Source organism: Haematobia irritans, chromosome 5 (assembly GCF_050003625.1).
Source record: "Haematobia irritans isolate KBUSLIRL chromosome 5, ASM5000362v1, whole genome shotgun sequence".
Classification (NCBI taxonomy): domain Eukaryota; kingdom Metazoa; phylum Arthropoda; class Insecta; order Diptera; family Muscidae; genus Haematobia; species Haematobia irritans.
The window spans coordinates 160,282,768-160,302,923 of record NC_134401.1 but is presented as its reverse complement, the minus strand read 5'-3'; the positions used below and the strand labels follow the sequence as shown (position 1 = coordinate 160,302,923).

General features: G+C 28.0%; 1 protein-coding gene across 2 annotated transcripts in view; it reads left to right on the top strand.

Moving 5' to 3' along the window:
* The window catches only part of Nox (NADPH oxidase), a 64,790-nt gene that overhangs the window by 13,016 nt on the left and 31,618 nt on the right, over nt 1-20,156 (top strand). For both annotated transcript variants that reach the window (XM_075313851.1, XM_075313852.1), the window contains exon 3: nt 11,913-12,007. In XM_075313851.1, coding sequence (XP_075169966.1) covers nt 11,913-12,007 — 95 coding nt within the window. The remainder of the gene's footprint in view (nt 1-11,912; nt 12,008-20,156) is intronic.

The window sequence follows — 20,156 nt, the reverse complement described above, 5'->3', positions numbered from 1 at the left end:
TTTGCGGATAGCCGGTTGCAATAAAATCCCAAAATCCATAACATTGCTGCTTCTCATATTTGACAACGAATTTTGCACGCGGATATTTAATATAAATATATATGGTGCTTTAAATTAACATAAAATATATGAAAAATAAATAATTCAAATTTGAATGTTTCTAATAAGCAAATAAATTTCAAACTTATAACCGAGACTATGAACACAATTGAAATCAAGAAGTACTAAGTGGCACAGTGGATAGAAAAAGAATATTTCGAAACAAATAATATTTTACTATTTCGAATAAGCAAATAAATGTCACACTTATAAACCAATTGAGAGATGACAGAAAAAATGTTCCGAAAAAAATTGCAATACATAGAAAAAAATCGAAAATGTATAAAGTCTCATAAATTGATGTGAAAGAAATTGACTTTATTTGCATTGAAATGAATTGAATTCATTTCAATTGAATTTAGTTTGATTAATTGAACTCAGTAGAACCAAATTAATATTAAGTTAAATTAAATTAATATAATTAAAAGGTAATATGTGATCTGTCCTGATTGAATTTTGAATTGGTTTGAATTCGCATAGACACGTGGTGTGGAGTCGAGCCAACAATAATCTAATAGAATTTGGAGAAAAATTTACCAACAAACTACCAAACAAACAAAATTTTGTTTCTATTAAAAAATAGAAAATTTTATCATTTTTTTTTCTATAGAAAATTGTATCAAAATTTTATTTCTATAGAAAATTTTGTGAAAATGTTATTTTGTAAAAATATTATTTCTATAAATTTTGTCAAAATTTTATTTCTATAGAAAATTTTGTCAAAATTTGATTTCTATCGAAACTTTTATCAAAATTTTATTTCTACAGAAATTTTTGTAAAAATTTTATTTCTACAGAAAATTTTATTTCTATAGAAAATTTTGTCAAAATTTTATTTATTTCTATAGAAAATTTTGTCAAAATTTTATTTCTATAGAAAATTTTGTTTCTATAGAAAATGTTGTCAAAATCTTGAATTGGTTTGAATTCGTGTAGACACGTGGTGTGGAGTCGAGCCAACAATAATCTAATAGAATTTTGAGAAAAATTTGCCAACAAACTACCAAACAAACAAAATTTTATTTCTATTAAAAAATAGAAAATTTTGTCAATTTTTTTTTTTCTATAGAAAATTTTGTCAAAATTTTATTTCAATAGAAAATTTGGTCAAAATTTTATTATAAAAATTTTTTTCTATAACAAATTTTGTCGAAATTTTATTTTTATAACAAATTTTGTTTTAAAATTTATTTCTATAACAAATTTTGTCAAAATTTTATTTCTATAACAAATTTTGTCAAAATTTTATTTCTATAGAAAATTTTGTCAAAATTTTATTTCTATAGAAAATTTTGTCAAAATTTTATTTTTATAACACATTTTGTCGAAATTTTATTTCTACAACAAATTTCGTTGAAATTTTATTTCTATAACAAATTTTGTCAAAATTTTATTTCTATAGAAAATTTTGTCAAAATTTTATTTCTATAGAAAATTTGGTCAAAATCTTGAATTGGTTTAAATTCGTGTAGACACGTGGTGTGGAGTCGAGCCAACAATAATCTAATAGAATTTGGAGAAAAATTTACCAACAAACTACCAAACAAAATTTTATTTCTATAGAAAATTTTATCAAAATTTTATTTTGTAAAAATTTTATTTTTATAGAAAATTTTGTCAAAAGTTTATTTCTACAACAAATTTTGTTGAAATTTTATTTCTATAACAAATTTTGTCAAAATTTTATTTCTATAACAAATATTGTCAAAATTTTATTTCTATAGAAAATTTTGTGAAAATGTTATTTTGTGAAAATGTTATTTATTTTTTTCTATATCAAATTTTGTCAAAATTTTATTTCTATATAAAATGTTATTTCTATAGAAAATTTTGTCAAAATTTTATTTCTGTAGAAACTTTTGTCAAAATCTTGAATTGGTTTGAATTCGTGTAGACACGAGGTGTGGAGTCGAGCCAACAATAACACAATCTAATAGAATTTGGAGAAAAATTTACCAACAAACTACCAGAATTTTATTTCGATATAAAAAATAGAAAATTTTGTCAAAATTTTATTTCAATAGAAAATTTGACCAAAATTTTATTTCTATAGAAAATATTGTCAAAATTTTATTTTGTAAAAATTTTATTTCTATAGAAAATTTTGTCAAAATTTTATTTTTATAACAAATTTTGTTGAAATTTTATTTCTATAACAAATTTTGTAAAAATTTTATTTCTATAGAAAATTTTGTCAAAAATATTATCTTGTAAAAATTTTATTTCTATAGAAAATTTTGTCAAAATTTTATTTCTATAGAAAATTTTGTCAAAATTTTATTTTTATAACACATTTTGTCGAAATTTTATTTCTACAACAAATTTCGTTGAAATTTTATTTCTATAACAAATTTTGTCAAAATTTTATTTCTATAGAAAATTTGGTCAAAATCTTGAATTGGTTTAAATTCGTGTAGACACGTGGTGTGGAGTCGAGCCAACAATAATCTAATAGAATTTGGAGAAAAATTTACCAACAAACTACCAAACAAAATTTTATTTCTATAGAAAATTTTATCAAAATTTTATTTTGTAAAAATTTTATTTTTATAGAAAATTTTGTCAAAATTTTATGTTTATAAAAAATTTTGTCGAAATTTTATTTCTACAACAAATTTTGTTGAAATTTTATTTCTATAACAAATTTTGTCAAAATTTTATTTCTATAACAAATATTGTCAAAATTTTATTTCTATAGAAAATTTTGTGAAAATGTTATTTTGTAAAAATTTTATATCTATAAATTTTGTCAAAATTTTATTTCTACAACAGATTTTGTTGAAATTTTATTTCTATAACAAATTTTATCAAAATTTTATTTCTATGGAAAATTTTGTCAAAAATTTATTTCTATAGAAAAATTTGTCAAAATTTTATTTCTATAGATTTTTTTTTTTTTAAACATTAGAAAATAGACATTTTTTTTTAAACATTTATTTCTATAGAAAATTTTGTGAAGTACCTCTTAGTTGGAGATTTTGCAAAATCTACCAAAACAGCAAGAATACTACCCATCTACCAAACAGTAACAAATCTACAAATTTTGATAGAATTCTACCAACTGTGGCACCTGTGGTCGTAGTCGGAGTCTGAAGATTTTGCTCGACTCCGGTCAAACCAAAATTTTTGTTACAAAGCAAAATATTTACTCAAATTTAATTTGATTTCCGTCCGGTTCAAATGACTTAGTCTAATCGACTTCAAATTATACACAAGCATGTTTCTTTTTGGTCAGAGTAGAGCCATGTTGATTTTGGAAGAAATCGGTTCAGATTTAGATATAGCGCCCATATAGATCAACGAGTGCAGTTATATTTATTAAGCACAGTTTTGGGCGCCCACAGGCCGATGTAAAAGACTTTATTGAAAAGAAACATACACTTTAGTCGACCAGTTTCTTAATTAAGCAATGGATCTTTACATTTATTCCAAAAAAAAAATCCGATGCGTTCAAATGTTCGGCATTCCATGCTACTTTATTAGATTTTTACTACGAAACTTCAAAATATGTTCATTTTATTACAAATAATAAATTCTTTGGTTTTTGAATAAAACTTGTGTTTTCACTAATTTTTATTTTTTCGGTTATAACCGGCTAATCGGTTTTGAACAAAACACACAGAAATAAAATTTTGACAAAATTTTCCACAGAAATAAAATTGTGACAAAATTTTCTATAGAAATAAAATTTTGACAAAATCTTCTATAGAAATAAAATTTTGGTAAAATTTTCTAAAGAAATAAAATTTTAACAACATCTTCTGTAGAAATAAAATTTAAAAAAAAAAATTCTATAGAAAGAACATTTTGATAAAATTTTTATAGATATAAAATTTTGACAAAATTTTTTATAGAAATAAAATTTTAACAAAATTTTCTATAGAAATAAAATGTTGACAACATTTTCGCACATTTTGCAGCACGCTGTTTGAACTCACCAAGGAGAAAGAAGTACATTATCAAAACCCTTTCTAAAAACACTAGAACTCAGTGACTGAAGAACTTTCTTTGTTTAAATGAATCCAATTAATTATAGAACAGGATAGTCTTTGCAAGAAAGAAAATGTTCTAGGAAATATAGATCCTCAAACCAGTAAACATTCCAAAAATTTCCAATATTTCACTAAATTCAATTTCGATACACTGTGCCTCCATAAGTACATACTTCACCATTAGAAACAAAAAAATAAACATCATTAAGTTCAGCATAACATGATATTCATCTCTAAATTGAATTTATATCAGGAAATAATATACAACTATAGCACCTATTCCTAATCAATCAAAGCACGATTCCATGAAGTTAACCAACTCTTGTTTTTACATCAACGAATCGAAATGCGGCAGCAAATAGCCTCCAAGTGATTCCCATCCTCATCATCGATTGATTGAAGGTGCATTAAATATTAATGAACTGTTAGGCGATAGTGTGCAGCCGCACAGCATGATCATCCCATAATGTAGTGAAGTAAGGCTATCAGAAGCAACAAAAAAACATCCACTGGAGAATATCAAAGAGTAATCTTGGGGGCAAACAAAAAAACATAAACAGAAGAAAATTAAAACAATAATCAATGGTTTTCATCCATGTTGGCCTGTCCACAACTTGGGACAATTGTTTAGAAGTCTTAACGAATTCCATGGTGGCATATCTATGCATAAATGATTGGCGAATGACCGCCAAGTGAATAGACAATGGACGGACGGGTATATGTTTAAATAGTGATGATACCCCCTCATATGAATCAGGGGGCTAGATTTTATGTAAATTTATCTTCCTATAATGAACCGATAATTGTAAATTGAATCAAGACAAAAGGTGTACGTCTAATCTACACTGAAAAAATTTCTTAGTTGAAATTAAATGTATTGAATCGAATCCAAATCAGTATTCTGGTGCTAAAAAAATTGAGAACATTTATTATAGAAATAAAATTTTGACAAAATTCTCTATAGAAATAAAATTTTGACAAAATTTTCTACAGAAAAAAAATATTGAGAAAATTTTCTATAGAAATAAATTTTTGAGAAAATTTTCTATAGAAATAAAATTTTGAGAACAATCTCTATAGAAATAAAATTTTGAGAAAATTTTCAATAGCAATACAATTTTGAGAAAATTTTCTATAGAAATCAAATTTTGACAACAAGTTTCTATAGAAATAAAATTTTGACAGAATTTTTCTATAGAAATAAAATTTTGACAAAATTTTCAATAGAAATAAAATTTTGACAGAATTTTCTATAGAAATAAAATTTTGACAAAATTTTCTATTGAAATCAAATTTTGACAAAATTTTCTATGGAAATCGAATTTTGACAAAATTTTCTATAGAAATCAAATTTTGACAAAATTATCTATAGAAATCAAACTTTTACAAAATTTTCTATAGAAATAAAATTTTGACAAAATTTTCTATAGAAATAAAATTTTGACAAAATTTTCTATAGAAATAAAATTTTGACAAAATTCTCTAAAGAAATAAAATTTTGACAAAATTTTCTGTAGAAATAAAATATTGAGAAAATTTTAAATAGAAATAAAATTTTGAGAACATATTCTATAAAAATACCATTTTGAGAAAATTTTCTAAGAAATCAAATTTTGACAAAATTTTCTATAGAAATAAAATGTTGACAAAATTTTCTATAGAAATCAAATTTTGACAAAATTTTCTATAGAAATAAAATTTTGACAGAATTTTCTATAGAACTAAATTTTTGACAAAATTTTCTATAGAAATCAAATTTTGACAAAATTTTCTATAGAAATCAAATTTTGACAAAATTTTCTATAGAAATAAAATTTTGACAGAATTTTCTAGAGAACTAAATTTTTGACAAAATTTTCTATAGAAATAAAATTTTAACAAAATTTTCTATAGAAATCCATTTTGACAACAATTTTCTGTAGAAATAAAATTTTGACAAAATTCTCTAAAGAAATAAAATTTTGACAAAATTTTGTATAGAAATAAAATTTTGACAAAATTTTGTATAGAAATAAAATTTTGACAAAATTTTCTATAGAAAACAAATTTGAAAAATTTTCTATAGAAAAAAATATTTTAAAAATTTTCTAAAGAAATAAAATTTTGACAAAATTTTCTATAGAAATAAAATTTTGACAAAATTTTCTATAGAAAAAAAATTTAAAAAATTTGCTATAGAAAAAATAATTGAAAAATTTTCTATAGAAATAAAATTTTAACAAAATTTTCTATAGAAATCTATTTTGACAACAATTTTCTGTAGAAATAAAATTTTGACAAAATTCTCTAAAGAAAAAAATTTTGACAAAATTTTGTATAGAAATAAAATTTTGACAAAATTTTGTATAGAAATAAAATTTTGACAAAATTTTCTATAGAAAACAAATTTGAAAAATTTTCTATAGAAAAAAATATTTTAAAAATTTTCTAAAGAAATAAAATTTTGACAAAATTTTCTATAGAAATAAAATTTTGACAAAATTTTCTATAGAAAAAAAATTTAAAAAATTTGCTATAGAAAAAATAATTGAAAAATTTTCTGTAGAAATAAAATGTAGACAAAATTTTCTGTAGAAAAAAAAATATTGAGAAAATTTTCTATAGAAATAAATTTTTGAGAAGATTTTCTATAGAAATAAAATTTTGAGAAAATTTTCAATAGAAATAAAATTTTGACAGAATTTTCTATAGAAATAAAATTTTGACAAAACTTTCTATAGAAATAAAATTTTGACAAAATTTTATACAGAAATAAAATGTTGACTAATCTTTCTACGGAAATAACATTTTGATTAAATTTTCTAAAGAAATAGAATGTTGAGAACATTTTCTCTAGAAATAAACTTTTGACAAAATATTCTATAGATATAAATTTTTGACAAAATTTTCTATAGAAATAAAATTTTGACAAAATTTTCTATAGAAATTCAATTTTGACAAAATTTTGTATAGAAATAAAATTTTGACAAAATGCACTCGTCTATATGGGCGCTATATCTAAATCTGAACCGATTTCTTCCAAAATCAACATGGTTCTACTCTGACCAAAAAGAAACATGCTTGTGTATAATTTGAAGTCGATTGGACTAAGTCATTTGAACAGAAAGACAGACAGACGGCCGGACGGAAATCAAATTAAATTTGAGTAAATATTTTGTTTTGTAACAAAAAAATATGGTCTTGGTTTGACCGGAGACGAGCAAAATCTTCAGACTCCAACTACGACCACAGGTGCCGCAGTTGGTAGAATTCTATCAAATTGGTAGATTTGTTACTGTTTGGTAGATGGGTAGTATTCTTGCTGTTTTGGTAGATTTTGCAAAATCCCCAACTAAGAGGTACTTCATAAAATTTTCTATAGAAATAAAATTTTAACAACATTTTCTATAGAAATAAAATTTTGACAAAATTTTCTATAGAAAAAAATTTGAAAAATTTTCTATAGAAATAAAATGTTGACAAAATTTTCTATAGAAAAAAAAATTTGAAAAGTTTTCTATAGAAATAAAATTTTGACAAAATTTTCTGTAGAAATAAAATATTGAGAAAATTTTCTATAGAAATAGATTTTTGAGAAAATTTTGTATAGAAATAAAATTTTGAGAAAATTTTCTATAGAAATAAAATTTTGAGAAAATTTTCTATAGAAATCAAATTTTGAGAAAATTTTCTATAAAATTCACATTTTGACAAAATTTTCTATAAAAATAAAATTGTGACACAATTTTCTATAGAAAAAAAATTTTGACAAAATTTTCTATAGAAATAAAATTTTGACAAAACTTTCTATAGAAATAAAATTTGGAGAAAATTTTTTATAGAAATCAAATTTTGACAAAATTTTCTATAGAACTCAAATTTTGTCAAAATTTTCTGTAAAAAATAAAATTGTGACACAATTTTCTATAGAAACAAAATGTTGACAAAATTTTATACAAAAATAAAATTTTGACTAAACTTTCTACAGAAATAACATTTTGATTAAATTTTCAAACGAAATAAAATGTTTTTTCAGTAGAAATAAACTTTTGACAAAATATTCTATAGAAATAAATTTTTGACAAAATTTTCTATAGAAATAAAATTTTAACAAAATTTTCTATAGAAATAAAATTTTGACTAAACTTTCTACAGAAATAACATTTTGATTAAATTTTCTATAGAAATAAAATCTTGACAACATTTTCTATAGATATAAACTTTTGAAAAAATATTCTATAGAAATAAATTTTTGACAAAATTTTATATAGAAATGAAACGTTGACAAAATTTTCTATAGAAATAAAATTTTGCGAAAATTTTCTATAGAAATAAAATTTTGCGAAAATTTTCTATAGAAATAAAATTTTGCGAAAATTTTCTATAGAAATAAAATTTTGCGAAAATTTTCTATAGAAATAAAATTTTGATAAAATTTTCTATAGAAATAAAATTTTGACAATATTTTCTATAGAAATAAAATTTCGACAAAATTTTCTATAGAAATTCAATTTTGACAAAATTTTCTATAGAAATAAAATTTTGACAAAATTTTCTATAGAAATTCAATTTTGACAGAATTTTGTATAGAAATAAAATTTTGACAAAATTTTCCATAGAAAAAAAAAATTCTGACAACTCTTCTATAGAAATTAAAATTTTGCAAAAATTTTGTATGGAAATACAATTTTAACAAATAGATATAAAATTTTGCCAAAATTTTCTGTAGAAATAAAAATTTGCCAAAATTTTCTATAGAAATAAAATTTTGCGAAAATTTTCCATAGAAATAAAATTTTGAGAAAATTTTCTATAGTTTAATAAAGTTTATAAAGTTTATAAAGTTTTGCAAAATAAAATTTTTTTGTTTGGCAGTTTTTTTTTTTTTTTTGATAAAATTTTCTCCAAATTTTGGTAGATTATTTTTGGCTCGAGTGGCAACTCGCAATTGCTTACCAATTTTGAACGAATTTAATTAATTAAATTATATTTTTGCCAAAGGTATTTTTCTTTAATAAATAGAGACAGTATTGTGTCCTAGAGTATGGCTTAAATAATATCTAATATTTACTGAATATTTGTTCAGTGTATGAATATGAAACTGTTTTGGTATTTTCTTCAAACTCATCAATTCACCTCAATATCATCGCTATGGAGGAACAGGAATAAAAATTGCAAAATATGTGAAGGTCAATAAGAAGACAATCAACTTTATGGTATTGGCTTTGGCTTTGGCTATAGGGTTTAATAACATTCAATGGAATGGTTTTGGGAGATGTTTGTTGTAAATGCATTCGAAGAGGACAGGCAATTAATATTTCCAGTTGTCAATATGCAATTCTCGTATATTGAATTTTCGAAAAAATTGTTGCTTATTAATAATGAATTTATCCACGTGTGGATTTTTTGTTTTGAGGGAGACCGTGATGCAGTGCCTAGTATGTAGTCTTAGGATTGGACCCCAAAATCTCTTAAATCTCAACAAATTGTTAACAGTAGTTTAACAACGAGGGCTAACGGAATGTATGGAATGGCTGAGGAAAAAGACGAAGTCAGACCGTGAAGGTGAACCTTTTCACGAATTATCGAAGGACAATGAAAAAATAGAAGACATTACGGTAAGATCCCGAACCGCTTGGGAATCCACAAGTGTATTCAAAATTTACTCGGAATACGGCAGGATCTGCATCATATCGATACCAGGTTACACCGGAATAGGAGGAAACTTAAAAGCACATGGCCTGGTACTAAGAGCTACGAAACGCAAAGCCTATAGATTCTAAGCGCGCCGAGTTGGATAAATGCTATGGGAGACACAAAAAGCTATGTGAAACATTGAAGCGGCCTTCAAAATACTATGGAATGACCCAAATAAGAATAAACTACAGAATTAAAGAGAGTAGCACGAAAGTCAAAAAGGTCGTGTGAATTATCACCTAGAACCTGGAGTTGAGAGCACATGCGTGCGGAGTAAGAGCTGGTAGGTAGTGTTTTGAAAAGGAGAAGATCTTGGATATGAGTAGTATGTCACTGCTCCGACTTTACAAGATTTGGAGCACGCTATATGGGGGAAGTGGTGATTCGGGACCTGACCCAGCTTGGAAGAAGAAATTGGAATCAGAATAGGGAATTCGGGAAGCTTTCATTAAAATTGAACCAACGATGTCTTTACATTGATATTATAAAATTTTCATTGTTTAACAGAAAACACGTTATAATAATGAAAAAATTCATTTTGTTTCCTTAGATCATGACGAATTTCGTAATAAAATGACGGTATAATGGATAGAAGATGATAGAGGTCAATCAATCTACTGATTTAGGAATATGTCAGCCTGAATCCTCTTAACAACCTTAGATAACCTAACCTCAGTGTTGTCAGTATTGGGGATTGAACTGAGGACTTGGGGATTTGGTGGGGAGTTTCCTTAAATTAGAGGATTTGGGTTTTTCTCGAAATCGGTTCGATATAATAAATCAGGTGCAAATGAGGCATTTGGACTAGAAACAGACAAAGGATTTTTTATTTATAATTTTACTCAGCTAAGACATTGCCCTACAATTGTGAAATCACTTCGTGAGGACACGGGCCGAATTATTGCCCCCTCATTAGTGTTCATCACTGATTTGGACAATATATGCCTCAAATTTTTATTTACAGTTAAATTTCATTCATAAATACTTGGTAACCGAATACCATTTTCATTTCTCGAGCAATAGGAAGGAAGATCGCCGCCCTCCTTGTTTTGTGTTTCTAAATCCAGATGTTATTGCAGCTTAGAAAATTCCAATTTTTAAATTATCAGTAATAAAAAAAATAGGCTGTATGTATGAAATAAGAAGAATAGTTAATAAATAGACTCTTCAATTTATTAACTATTCTTCTTTTTTCATAAAAACTTGTAAAACTTTTATAGAAAATTCCAATTTTTAAATTATCAGTAATAAAAAAAATAGGCTGTACTGAAGAGTCTATTTATTAACTATTCTTCTTTTTTCATAAAAACTTGTAAAACTTTTATTGGGGATTTTAATTTAAATTGGTGGTTTTTGGGGACGAAAGTGATCTAATTTGGGGACAAGAGCCAGAAAAATATTGGCAACACTGCCTAACCTTACCCTAGTAACTACGTTGGAGACATTTTTGAGTAATTTAAAGCTTCTCAAAATAGCCCCTTTTCGCATGTCTACACGGACGAAAAATACTGTTTTTCATATGTTTGGGTGTAAAAATTATATGTTTGGAAATTAAATTTTTTAACACAATATTTTTAAGTGCAACCATATAATGTTCATAAACTACCATAACATGTTTGGGACATATATGCTAATATGTTAGAACATATTATGTTTGGGACATAAAATGTTTGTAAATATAATTTGCTTAGATGCAAACATATATTAATTTGGAAATAGCCTATAAACATATATGTGTTTAGAATGAGAGACCTAGAGAGTATGCTGCAATTAAAATAATGAAAGTAACCAATTGGCGCCTTAAAAATATATCCACACAAAGAAAATTTCATTAAAATTTTTTCTACCTAAGGTGAAACATAATATGTTTGAGCAATACAAACAATATTTTGTTTGCACCAATCCTGAAAATATATATGCTTTAAGCAAACTGTGGTTGGTGTATATGTTACAGAAGCGATTTTTTTGAGGTTGTACTGACTTATTTTTCTAATAAGTTTTGAGACTAACAAATTTCACTTTGTCATAAAAATATTTTAGTTAAGGATGTGTTTTTTTTTATTTTTTCCTTTCCTTTCTTTTCTAGCATATAGTTAATTGTGACTTTTCCTATGATAACATTTTCATTTTATATTTTGCTTACAGGAATTTCAAAAGAAACTCTTTAGTCTTTTTGACTTAGATGGCAATGGTTATCTGGTGCAAGATCGTTGGATAGAACATTTAAAAGGACGTTTGACGTAAGTATTAATCAAGATAATATAGTCACATTAATCATCACATGGAGACATAACACTGCATTGAAATGATGATATACCCACCACTATGGATAGGACTCGATAGCAATAAAAATTTTTATTAACCCAATTTCACATTGAATAGTTTCAAATTTTTCAAATGATGTCTGTTTGCGAATCTATATATACACTGAAAAAAATAGTACCAATAATGTTTGTCACAACCAGGGCTGTGGAGCCGGAGTCGGAGTCTGAAGATTTTGCTGGAGTCGGAGTCGGAGTCGTAAAAATTTTGCTCGACTCCGACTCCGGCTAAACCAAATTTTTTAAAACACTTCACATTTTTGTAACTAAGCAAGTTTTTGCGTTATTCATTCGATCAAAGTACAGCATGATTGTAAATGAAAATCAATTTCCAATTACGGCTATCTTTTGATGTTTCCCAGAATGTTAGACTAGCAGATGGGCTGGATCGATCCATTTTAATGCCCGAAATTATTGTTTTTTTTTTATTTTATTTCACACAAAAAAATATCAATTAATTTGATTGTCAATACAATTAAAATTATGTTTAAATTTGAGCTAACAACGTAATTTGTAAATACAATTACGATTTTAGTCACTTTAGCAACCAATTTTGTTATATAAAAAAACATTTTGTTATATCAACAAAAATTTTGTTGAACTTAAAAATTTTCTGTAACAACAATTTATTGTTAGCTCAAAAATTACAATATTATTTTCTGTGTTTAAGGCCATATACATATGTGGAATATTGACAGAAAATTTTTTCAAAGTTGTTTTTTTATAGAAAATTTTGTCAAAATGTTATTTCTATAAAAAGTTTTGTCAAAATTTTATTTCTATAAAAAATTTATTCAAAATTGTATTACTATAAAAAATTTATTCAAAATTGTATTACTATAGAAATATTTTTTTCTATAGAAAATTTAGTCAAAATTTTATTTCTATAGAAAATTTTGCAAAAGTTTGTTTGTTACACAAAATTTTTTTTAAATTTTATTTCTATTGACAATTTTATTTCTATAGAAAATTTTGCCAAAATTTTATAGTAATAAGTTTTTTATTAGAAAATTTGGTCAAAATTTTATTTTTATAGAAAATTTTGCCAAAATTTTATTTCTATAGAAAATTTAGTCAAAATTTTGTTTCTGTAGAATATTTTGCAGAATTTTATTTACTACACAAAAATTTTTCCAAAATTGTATTTTTATTGATAATTTTTTCAAAATTTTTATTTCTATAAGAAAAAATTGTCAAATTTTATTTCTATAGCAAATTTTCCCAAATTTTTTTCTTACTGATGCTCACTGCTATAAAAAATGTATTCGAAATTTTATTACTATAGAAATATTTTTTTCTATATAAAATTTAGTCAAAATATTATTTCTATAGAAAATTTAGTCAAAATCTTGTTTCTATAGAATATGTTATTTTGCAAAATTTTATTTCTATAGAAAATTTTGCAAAATTTTGTTTGCTACACAATTTTTTTTTATACCCACCACCATAGGATGGGGGGTATATTAACTTTGTCATTCCGTTTGTAACACATCGAAATATTGCTCTAAGACCCCATAAAGTATATATATTCTGGGTCGTGGTGAAATTCTGAGTCGATCTGAGAATGTCCGTCCGTCCGTCCGTCTGTTGAAATCACGCTAACTTTCGAACGAAACAAGCTATCGACTTGAAACTTGGCACAAGTAGTTGTTATTGATGTAGGTCAGATGGTATTGCAAATGGGCCATATCGGTCCACTTTTACGTATAGCCCCCATATAAACGGACCCCAAAATTTGGCTTGCGAGGCCTCTAAGAGAAGCAAATTTCATCCGATCCGGCTGAAATTTGGTACATAGTGTTAGTATATAGTCTCTAACAACCATGCAAAAATTGGTCCACATCGGTCCATAATTATATATAGCCCCCATATAAACCGATCCCCAGATTTGGCTTGCGAGGCCCCTAAGAGAAGCAAATTTCATCCGATCCGGCTGAAATTTCGTACATGGTGTCAGTATATAGTCTCTAACAACCATGCAAAAATTGGTCAACATCGGTCCATAATTATATATAGCCCCCATATAAACCGATCCCCCGATTTGGCTTGCGAGGCCCCTAAGAGAAGCAAATTTCATCCGATCCGGCTGAAATTTGGTACATGGTGTCAGTATATGGTCTCTAACAACCATGCAAAAATTGGTCCACATCGGTCCTTAATTATATATAGCCCCCATATAAACCGATCCCCCGATTTGGCTTGCGAGGCCTCTAAGAGAAGCAATTTCATCCGATCCTGCTGAAATTTGGTACATTGTGTTAGTATATGGTCTCTAACAACCATGCAAAAATTGGTCCACATGGGTCCATAATTATATATAGCCCCCATATAAACCGATCCCCCGATTTGGCTTGCGAGGCCTCTAAGAGAAGCAAATTTCATCCGATCCGGCTGAAATTTGGTACGTGATGTTAGTATATGGTATCTAACAACCATGCAAAAATTGGTCCACATCGGTTCATAATTATATATAGCCCCCATATAAACCGATCCCCAGATTTGACCTCCAGAGCCCCTTGGAAGAGCAAAATTCTTCCCATTCGGTTGGAATTTGGTACGTGATGTTAGTATATGGTATCCAACAACCATGCAGGAATTGGTTCCTATCAGTCCATAAATATATATAGCTCCCATATAAACCCATCCCCAGATTTGACCTCCGGTGCCTTTTGGAGAAGCAAAATTCATCCGATCTGCTTGAAATTTGGTACGTGGTGGTAGTATATATGATATTTAACAACCATGCCAAAAGTGGTCCATATCAGTCCATAATCGTACATAGCCCCACATAAACCGATCCCGAGATTTGGTTTTGGAACCTCTTGGAGGAGCAAATTTCATCCGAGTGAGTTGAAATTTGGTACATTGTGCTAGTATATGGTCGTTAACAACCATGTCTAACTAGGTCCATATCGGTCTATAGTTATATATGGCCCTCAGATAAATCGATCCCCAATCACACAAAAATTGGTCCATATCAAGTTCATAATTGTATGTAGCCACCATATTTCAATTCTGGCTCTCTACGTACAAAAAGTCCATATCGATTCGTAATTATTTGTAGACTTAACTATACATAACTTTTTTGTCTAATATATACCATGTATGGACTAAATCACAATTTAGAAAACGATTGTGGATGATAGTCTTTCGTAGAAGTTTCTACGCAATCCATGGTGGTGGATACATAAGATTCGGCCTGGCCGAACTTGCGGCCGTATAACTTGTTTTTAATTGTATTTCTATTGATAATTTTTTCAAACTTTTATTTCTATATATTTGGTCAAAACTTGATTTCTATAAAAAATTTTGCAAAAATTTTATTTCTATAGAAAATTTAGTCAAAATTTTGTTTCTGTAGAAAATTTTGCAAAATTGTATTTACTAGACAAAAATTTTTCCAGAATTGTATGCTCACTGATACTCATTGCCAAGTCGAAATGACGCAAATTTTCAAATTTTTCAATGAATGAATCATAAATGCATTTTTGCGAAATTGTCTAAACAATTATAAATATTTCCTAAATATTGCCCGAGATTTTGTAGAAGTCTGATGTGAGATTTTATCAAAATGTAGATCTAAATACAAAGTTATGCAGAGTATATTATAATCGGCCCGCCCGACTTTAGACTTTCCTTGCATTTTTATTTTTTGTTAAACTTGTGTTACGTCCCATAACGTTAGATTTAAATTTATAGTACATACATGCAAAAAAATAATTCTTTCCTCCCAAACGAAATTTTAGACAAATAAAGTTCGTTTCTCATTTGCTTTTCGTTGAAACGAAGTGTATTTGGAAGAAAAGTATATTCTTTTTGTGATAAACGTTTATTCTTTTCCAGGATGTAATAACAATTTCATAAAGACTAACTCAAAAAAAATTTTTCTGGCTAATTGCATTTTCCCTCACATCTTTCTCACTTCCACGAAGTTTTTTATTTCTTAGCACCTTTTTCTGTAATACAAGCAATGTAGAAGAAATTATACGATTTTATAAATTTTACCTTTCGCCAGGACGGAGAATCGAACCGCGGACCATGCAATTTGTAAGCCAACACACTATCCACTGAGCTATGTAACCGTTATAGTCATCAATAGACAATTACCCATATAAGTTATATTTATATAGCATAGCTTGCGGCGCCCACGAGCCGATTAAACAAAGTTTATTTAACAGAAAAATACATTTAGTTGGGCACCGTGGTGCAGTGGTTGCTACGTCCGACTTGCATGCCAAGGGTCGTGGGTTCGATCCCTGCTTCGACCAAAGTTTTTTTTTGTTTTTTTTTTTTTACATATATTCCAGAGATGGTCGAAAGATTCCGAAAAAATGTTCAACATTACATTCTACTATATTAAATTTTACTATGAACTTTAAAATGTGTCTTATTAAAGACCTAAAGTCAGAAAAGAACAGTGTTTGAGATAAACGAAATGGACAGTGTTTTTGGTTCAAAAATAACTTTTTTTATTGAAAAAATAAAAATTTTGTACCAAATGAATTTTTTTGGTGATAAAAGTGTATACTTTTCGAAGCAATTCAAAAAACTCTAACAAAAGAAAAACGTTTTCGGTACACGTTTTCCAAACGTTTTTTTTCTTTGCGTGTAGATTTTGTAGAAGTATATACAATTTTGTCTAAATCGATTCAGATTCAAATTCATGCATATGGGAATATAAACCTTTATATAGCCCGCAACAAATTTCAAGGATTTGAAATAGTATCAATAATTTTGGTCCACAAATACATATACTGTTGGCATCTTCTCATATTATAATGGGTATTTATAGCATTATTTTATTTATTAAACATTGCCCTAAATTTGAAATATAGAGTTTAATTGGCATCTAATGTGAAATTAAGACCTTTTTTTTTGCACACATAAATAAATACGATACTTTATATCGATCCACTTACGGTACCCCCACAATAGAACTACAAATTAGTGGTATTAAAATGAGATTTAGTTATATTACCCGGAGTCGACTCCGGAGTCGGAGTCGAGCTGATGAAAAATGCTGGAGTCGGGGTCGAGCAAAATTGGCTCGACTCCACAGCCCTGGTCGCAACCATGTTATTTTCTTAGAAATTATGCATCTGATCTCCTCAAACATGTTTATGTTTGGCGAAAAAATAATATTTTTGCGACAAAAAGTATGAAATATTTTGAAATGATCATATTCCTGCTTCTCTGCGATCACATGAAAAAAACTTCTAAAAATGTATAAATTTTGACAACAAATATTTTTTTTAAAATCGCCATAGATATACTATTTCCAAACTGGCATCACTAATTAGAAATGTCATGATTGGTTGAATGTTATATTCTTTGGAGCAATACACAATGTTCAGCGACATAATCTTTAGCACTATACCATATGGATGAATAGCATCGTCAAAGATGCTACAACAATGTTGTAGAACAACGTTTGTTGCAAAAAAATGTTTTTTTATTTTTTTTTTATTTTGCAAGCACTGAAGTGAATGGTGTTGGCGTTGTCAATTGCCATTAATTCATGTTCGCAGTTGAGATTTTTTGGTCTAAGCCGCTGAAAAGAATTGGATTTGTTTTTTTTTTTTTTGTGCTCAACTATTTTTGTTTTCGTGCCTATGGAAACTAAAAGATGTGACAGATTCAATTTAATTCCATGTCCATATGAATTTCTTTTTTTTTATATCCCACAACATTTGTACAAATCCATATCTAAAATAAAGTTTATCACCCATGTTATGCCTTGAGGTATAAGGCTTGATTTGAACATACTCGTCATTTTTATGGTGTTGTAAATTTTAATTGTAGTCAGATGTAATTTAAGATATGATTCCTACACAAGAGTTTACACTCAGAGAAAAATCCAATATTTAATAAGAATAGGCATTCACGAAAGTAAATCCTTGGTTTGCCGGGCACCTTCTTCTATTTCCTCTGGTGCTACGCTAATTGAACTTATTGTTATGGCAAAAAATTATTTGTTTGTATTTAATTTTATTTTTTTTCTCGAAAGTTTTCACAGCCTAGGTTAGGTTAGAGTGGCAGCCCGATTAAATTTCAGGATCACTTAGACTATTCAGTCCATTCAGTCCTAATAAAATATTCCTTTTTTTAAAGGGTGATACGGTCAAAATTTGGTCAATATAAACTTGACGTACACGCAAAAAAAAAACGTTTGGAAAACGTGTACCGAAAACGTTTTTCTTTTGTTAGAGTTTTTTGAATTGCTTCGAAAATTTTAAACTTTTATCACCAAAAAAAATTCGTTTGTTTCAAAATATTTTTTCAATAAAAAAAGTTATTTTTGAAACAACAACACAGTCCATTTCGTTTATATCAAACACTGTTCTTTTCCGACTTTAGGTCTTTAATAAGACACATTTTACAGTTCAAAATTTAATATACTACAATGTAATGTTGAAAATTTTTTCGGAATCTTCCGAACATATCTGGAATATATGTAAAAAAAAAACAAAAAAAACTTTGGTCGAAGCGGGGATCGAACCCACGACCCTTGGCATGCAAGTCGGACGTAGCAACCACTGCTCCACGGTGCCAAACTAAATGTTTGTTTCTTTGTTTCTGTTAAATAAACTTTGTTTATTCGGTTCGTGGGCGCCGCAAGCTATGCTATATAAATATAACTTATATGGATATTTATCTATTGATGACCATAACAGGTACATAGCTCAGTGATTAGTGTGTTGGCTTAAAAAGTGCATGGTCCGCGGTTCGATTCTCCGTCCAGGCGAAAGGTAAAAAAATTTTAAAAATTTATAAAATCGTATAATTTCTTCTACATTGTTGGTATTACAGAAAAAGGTGCTAAGAACTAAAAAACTTCGTGGAAGTGAGAAAGATGTGAGGGAAAATGCAATTAGCCAGATTTTTTTTTTTTGAGTTAGTCTTTATGAAATTGTTTTTACATCCTGGAAAAGAATAAACGTTTATCACAAAAAGTATATACTTTTCTTCCAAATACACTTCCTTTCAACGAAAAGCAAATGAGAAACGAACTTTGTTTGTCTAAAATTTCGTTTGGGAGGAAAGAATTATTTTTTTGCGTGTATTTCTTTCAATTTTGCATTTAAAAAACCTGAACACCCCTCATTTTGAAGGTGTGTGTGTGTGTAGAATGTTGCTCCTATTTTGATTTTCGAATTCACTCTTCAGTTGTCAAAATTCCGACCAAGCAAGAAGACCAGCGTAACAAAATTTTGCTCGCGCATCGCGAAAATCCAAGCTACTCGCACGCAAAGCTGGCAAAATCGCTAAAAGTTGTCAAATCAACCGTTACAAATGTAATTAAAGTGTTTGGGGAACGTTTGTCGACAGCCAGGAAGTCTGGATCGGGGGGAAATCGAAAACCGGAAGCCGCTGAGACGACAAAGAGAGTTGCCGGTAGTTTCAAGTGAAACCCTAACCTCTCTCTCCGAGATGCCGCAAATAAGCTGGGTGTATCGTCTACAACCGCGCATCGAGCCAAAAAACGAGCTGGACTATCGACTTACAAAAATCGCGATGATAAACAAAATACGACAGCCAAAGCGCGATCCCGGAGGCTGTACACGACGATGCTGACGAAGTTTGACTGCGTGGTAATGGACGACAAAACCTACGTCAAAGCCGACTACAAGCAGCTTCCGGGACAGGAGTTTTATACGGCAAAAGGAAGGGGAAAGGTAGCAGATATTTTCAAGTACATAAAACTGTCAAAGTTCGCAAAGAAATATCTGGTTTGGCAAGCCATCTGTACCTGTGGCTTGAAAAGCAGCATTTTCATAGCTTCCGGGACTGTCAACCAAGAAATTTACGTGAAAGAGTGTTTGAATAAACGTCTGCTGCCTTTCCTGAAGAAACACGGTTGTTCCGTACTGTTTTGGCCGGATTTGGCATCTTGCCATTACGGTAAAAAGGCCATGGAGAGGTACGCCGCCAACAACGTGCAGGTGGTTCCCAAGGACAAGAACCCTCCCAACACGCCAGAGCTCCGCCCAATTGAGAAATACTGGGCTATTGTCAAGTGGTTAAGTTTCGCTTGACAATAGCCCAGAAGACAAAAAAAAACTGCTAA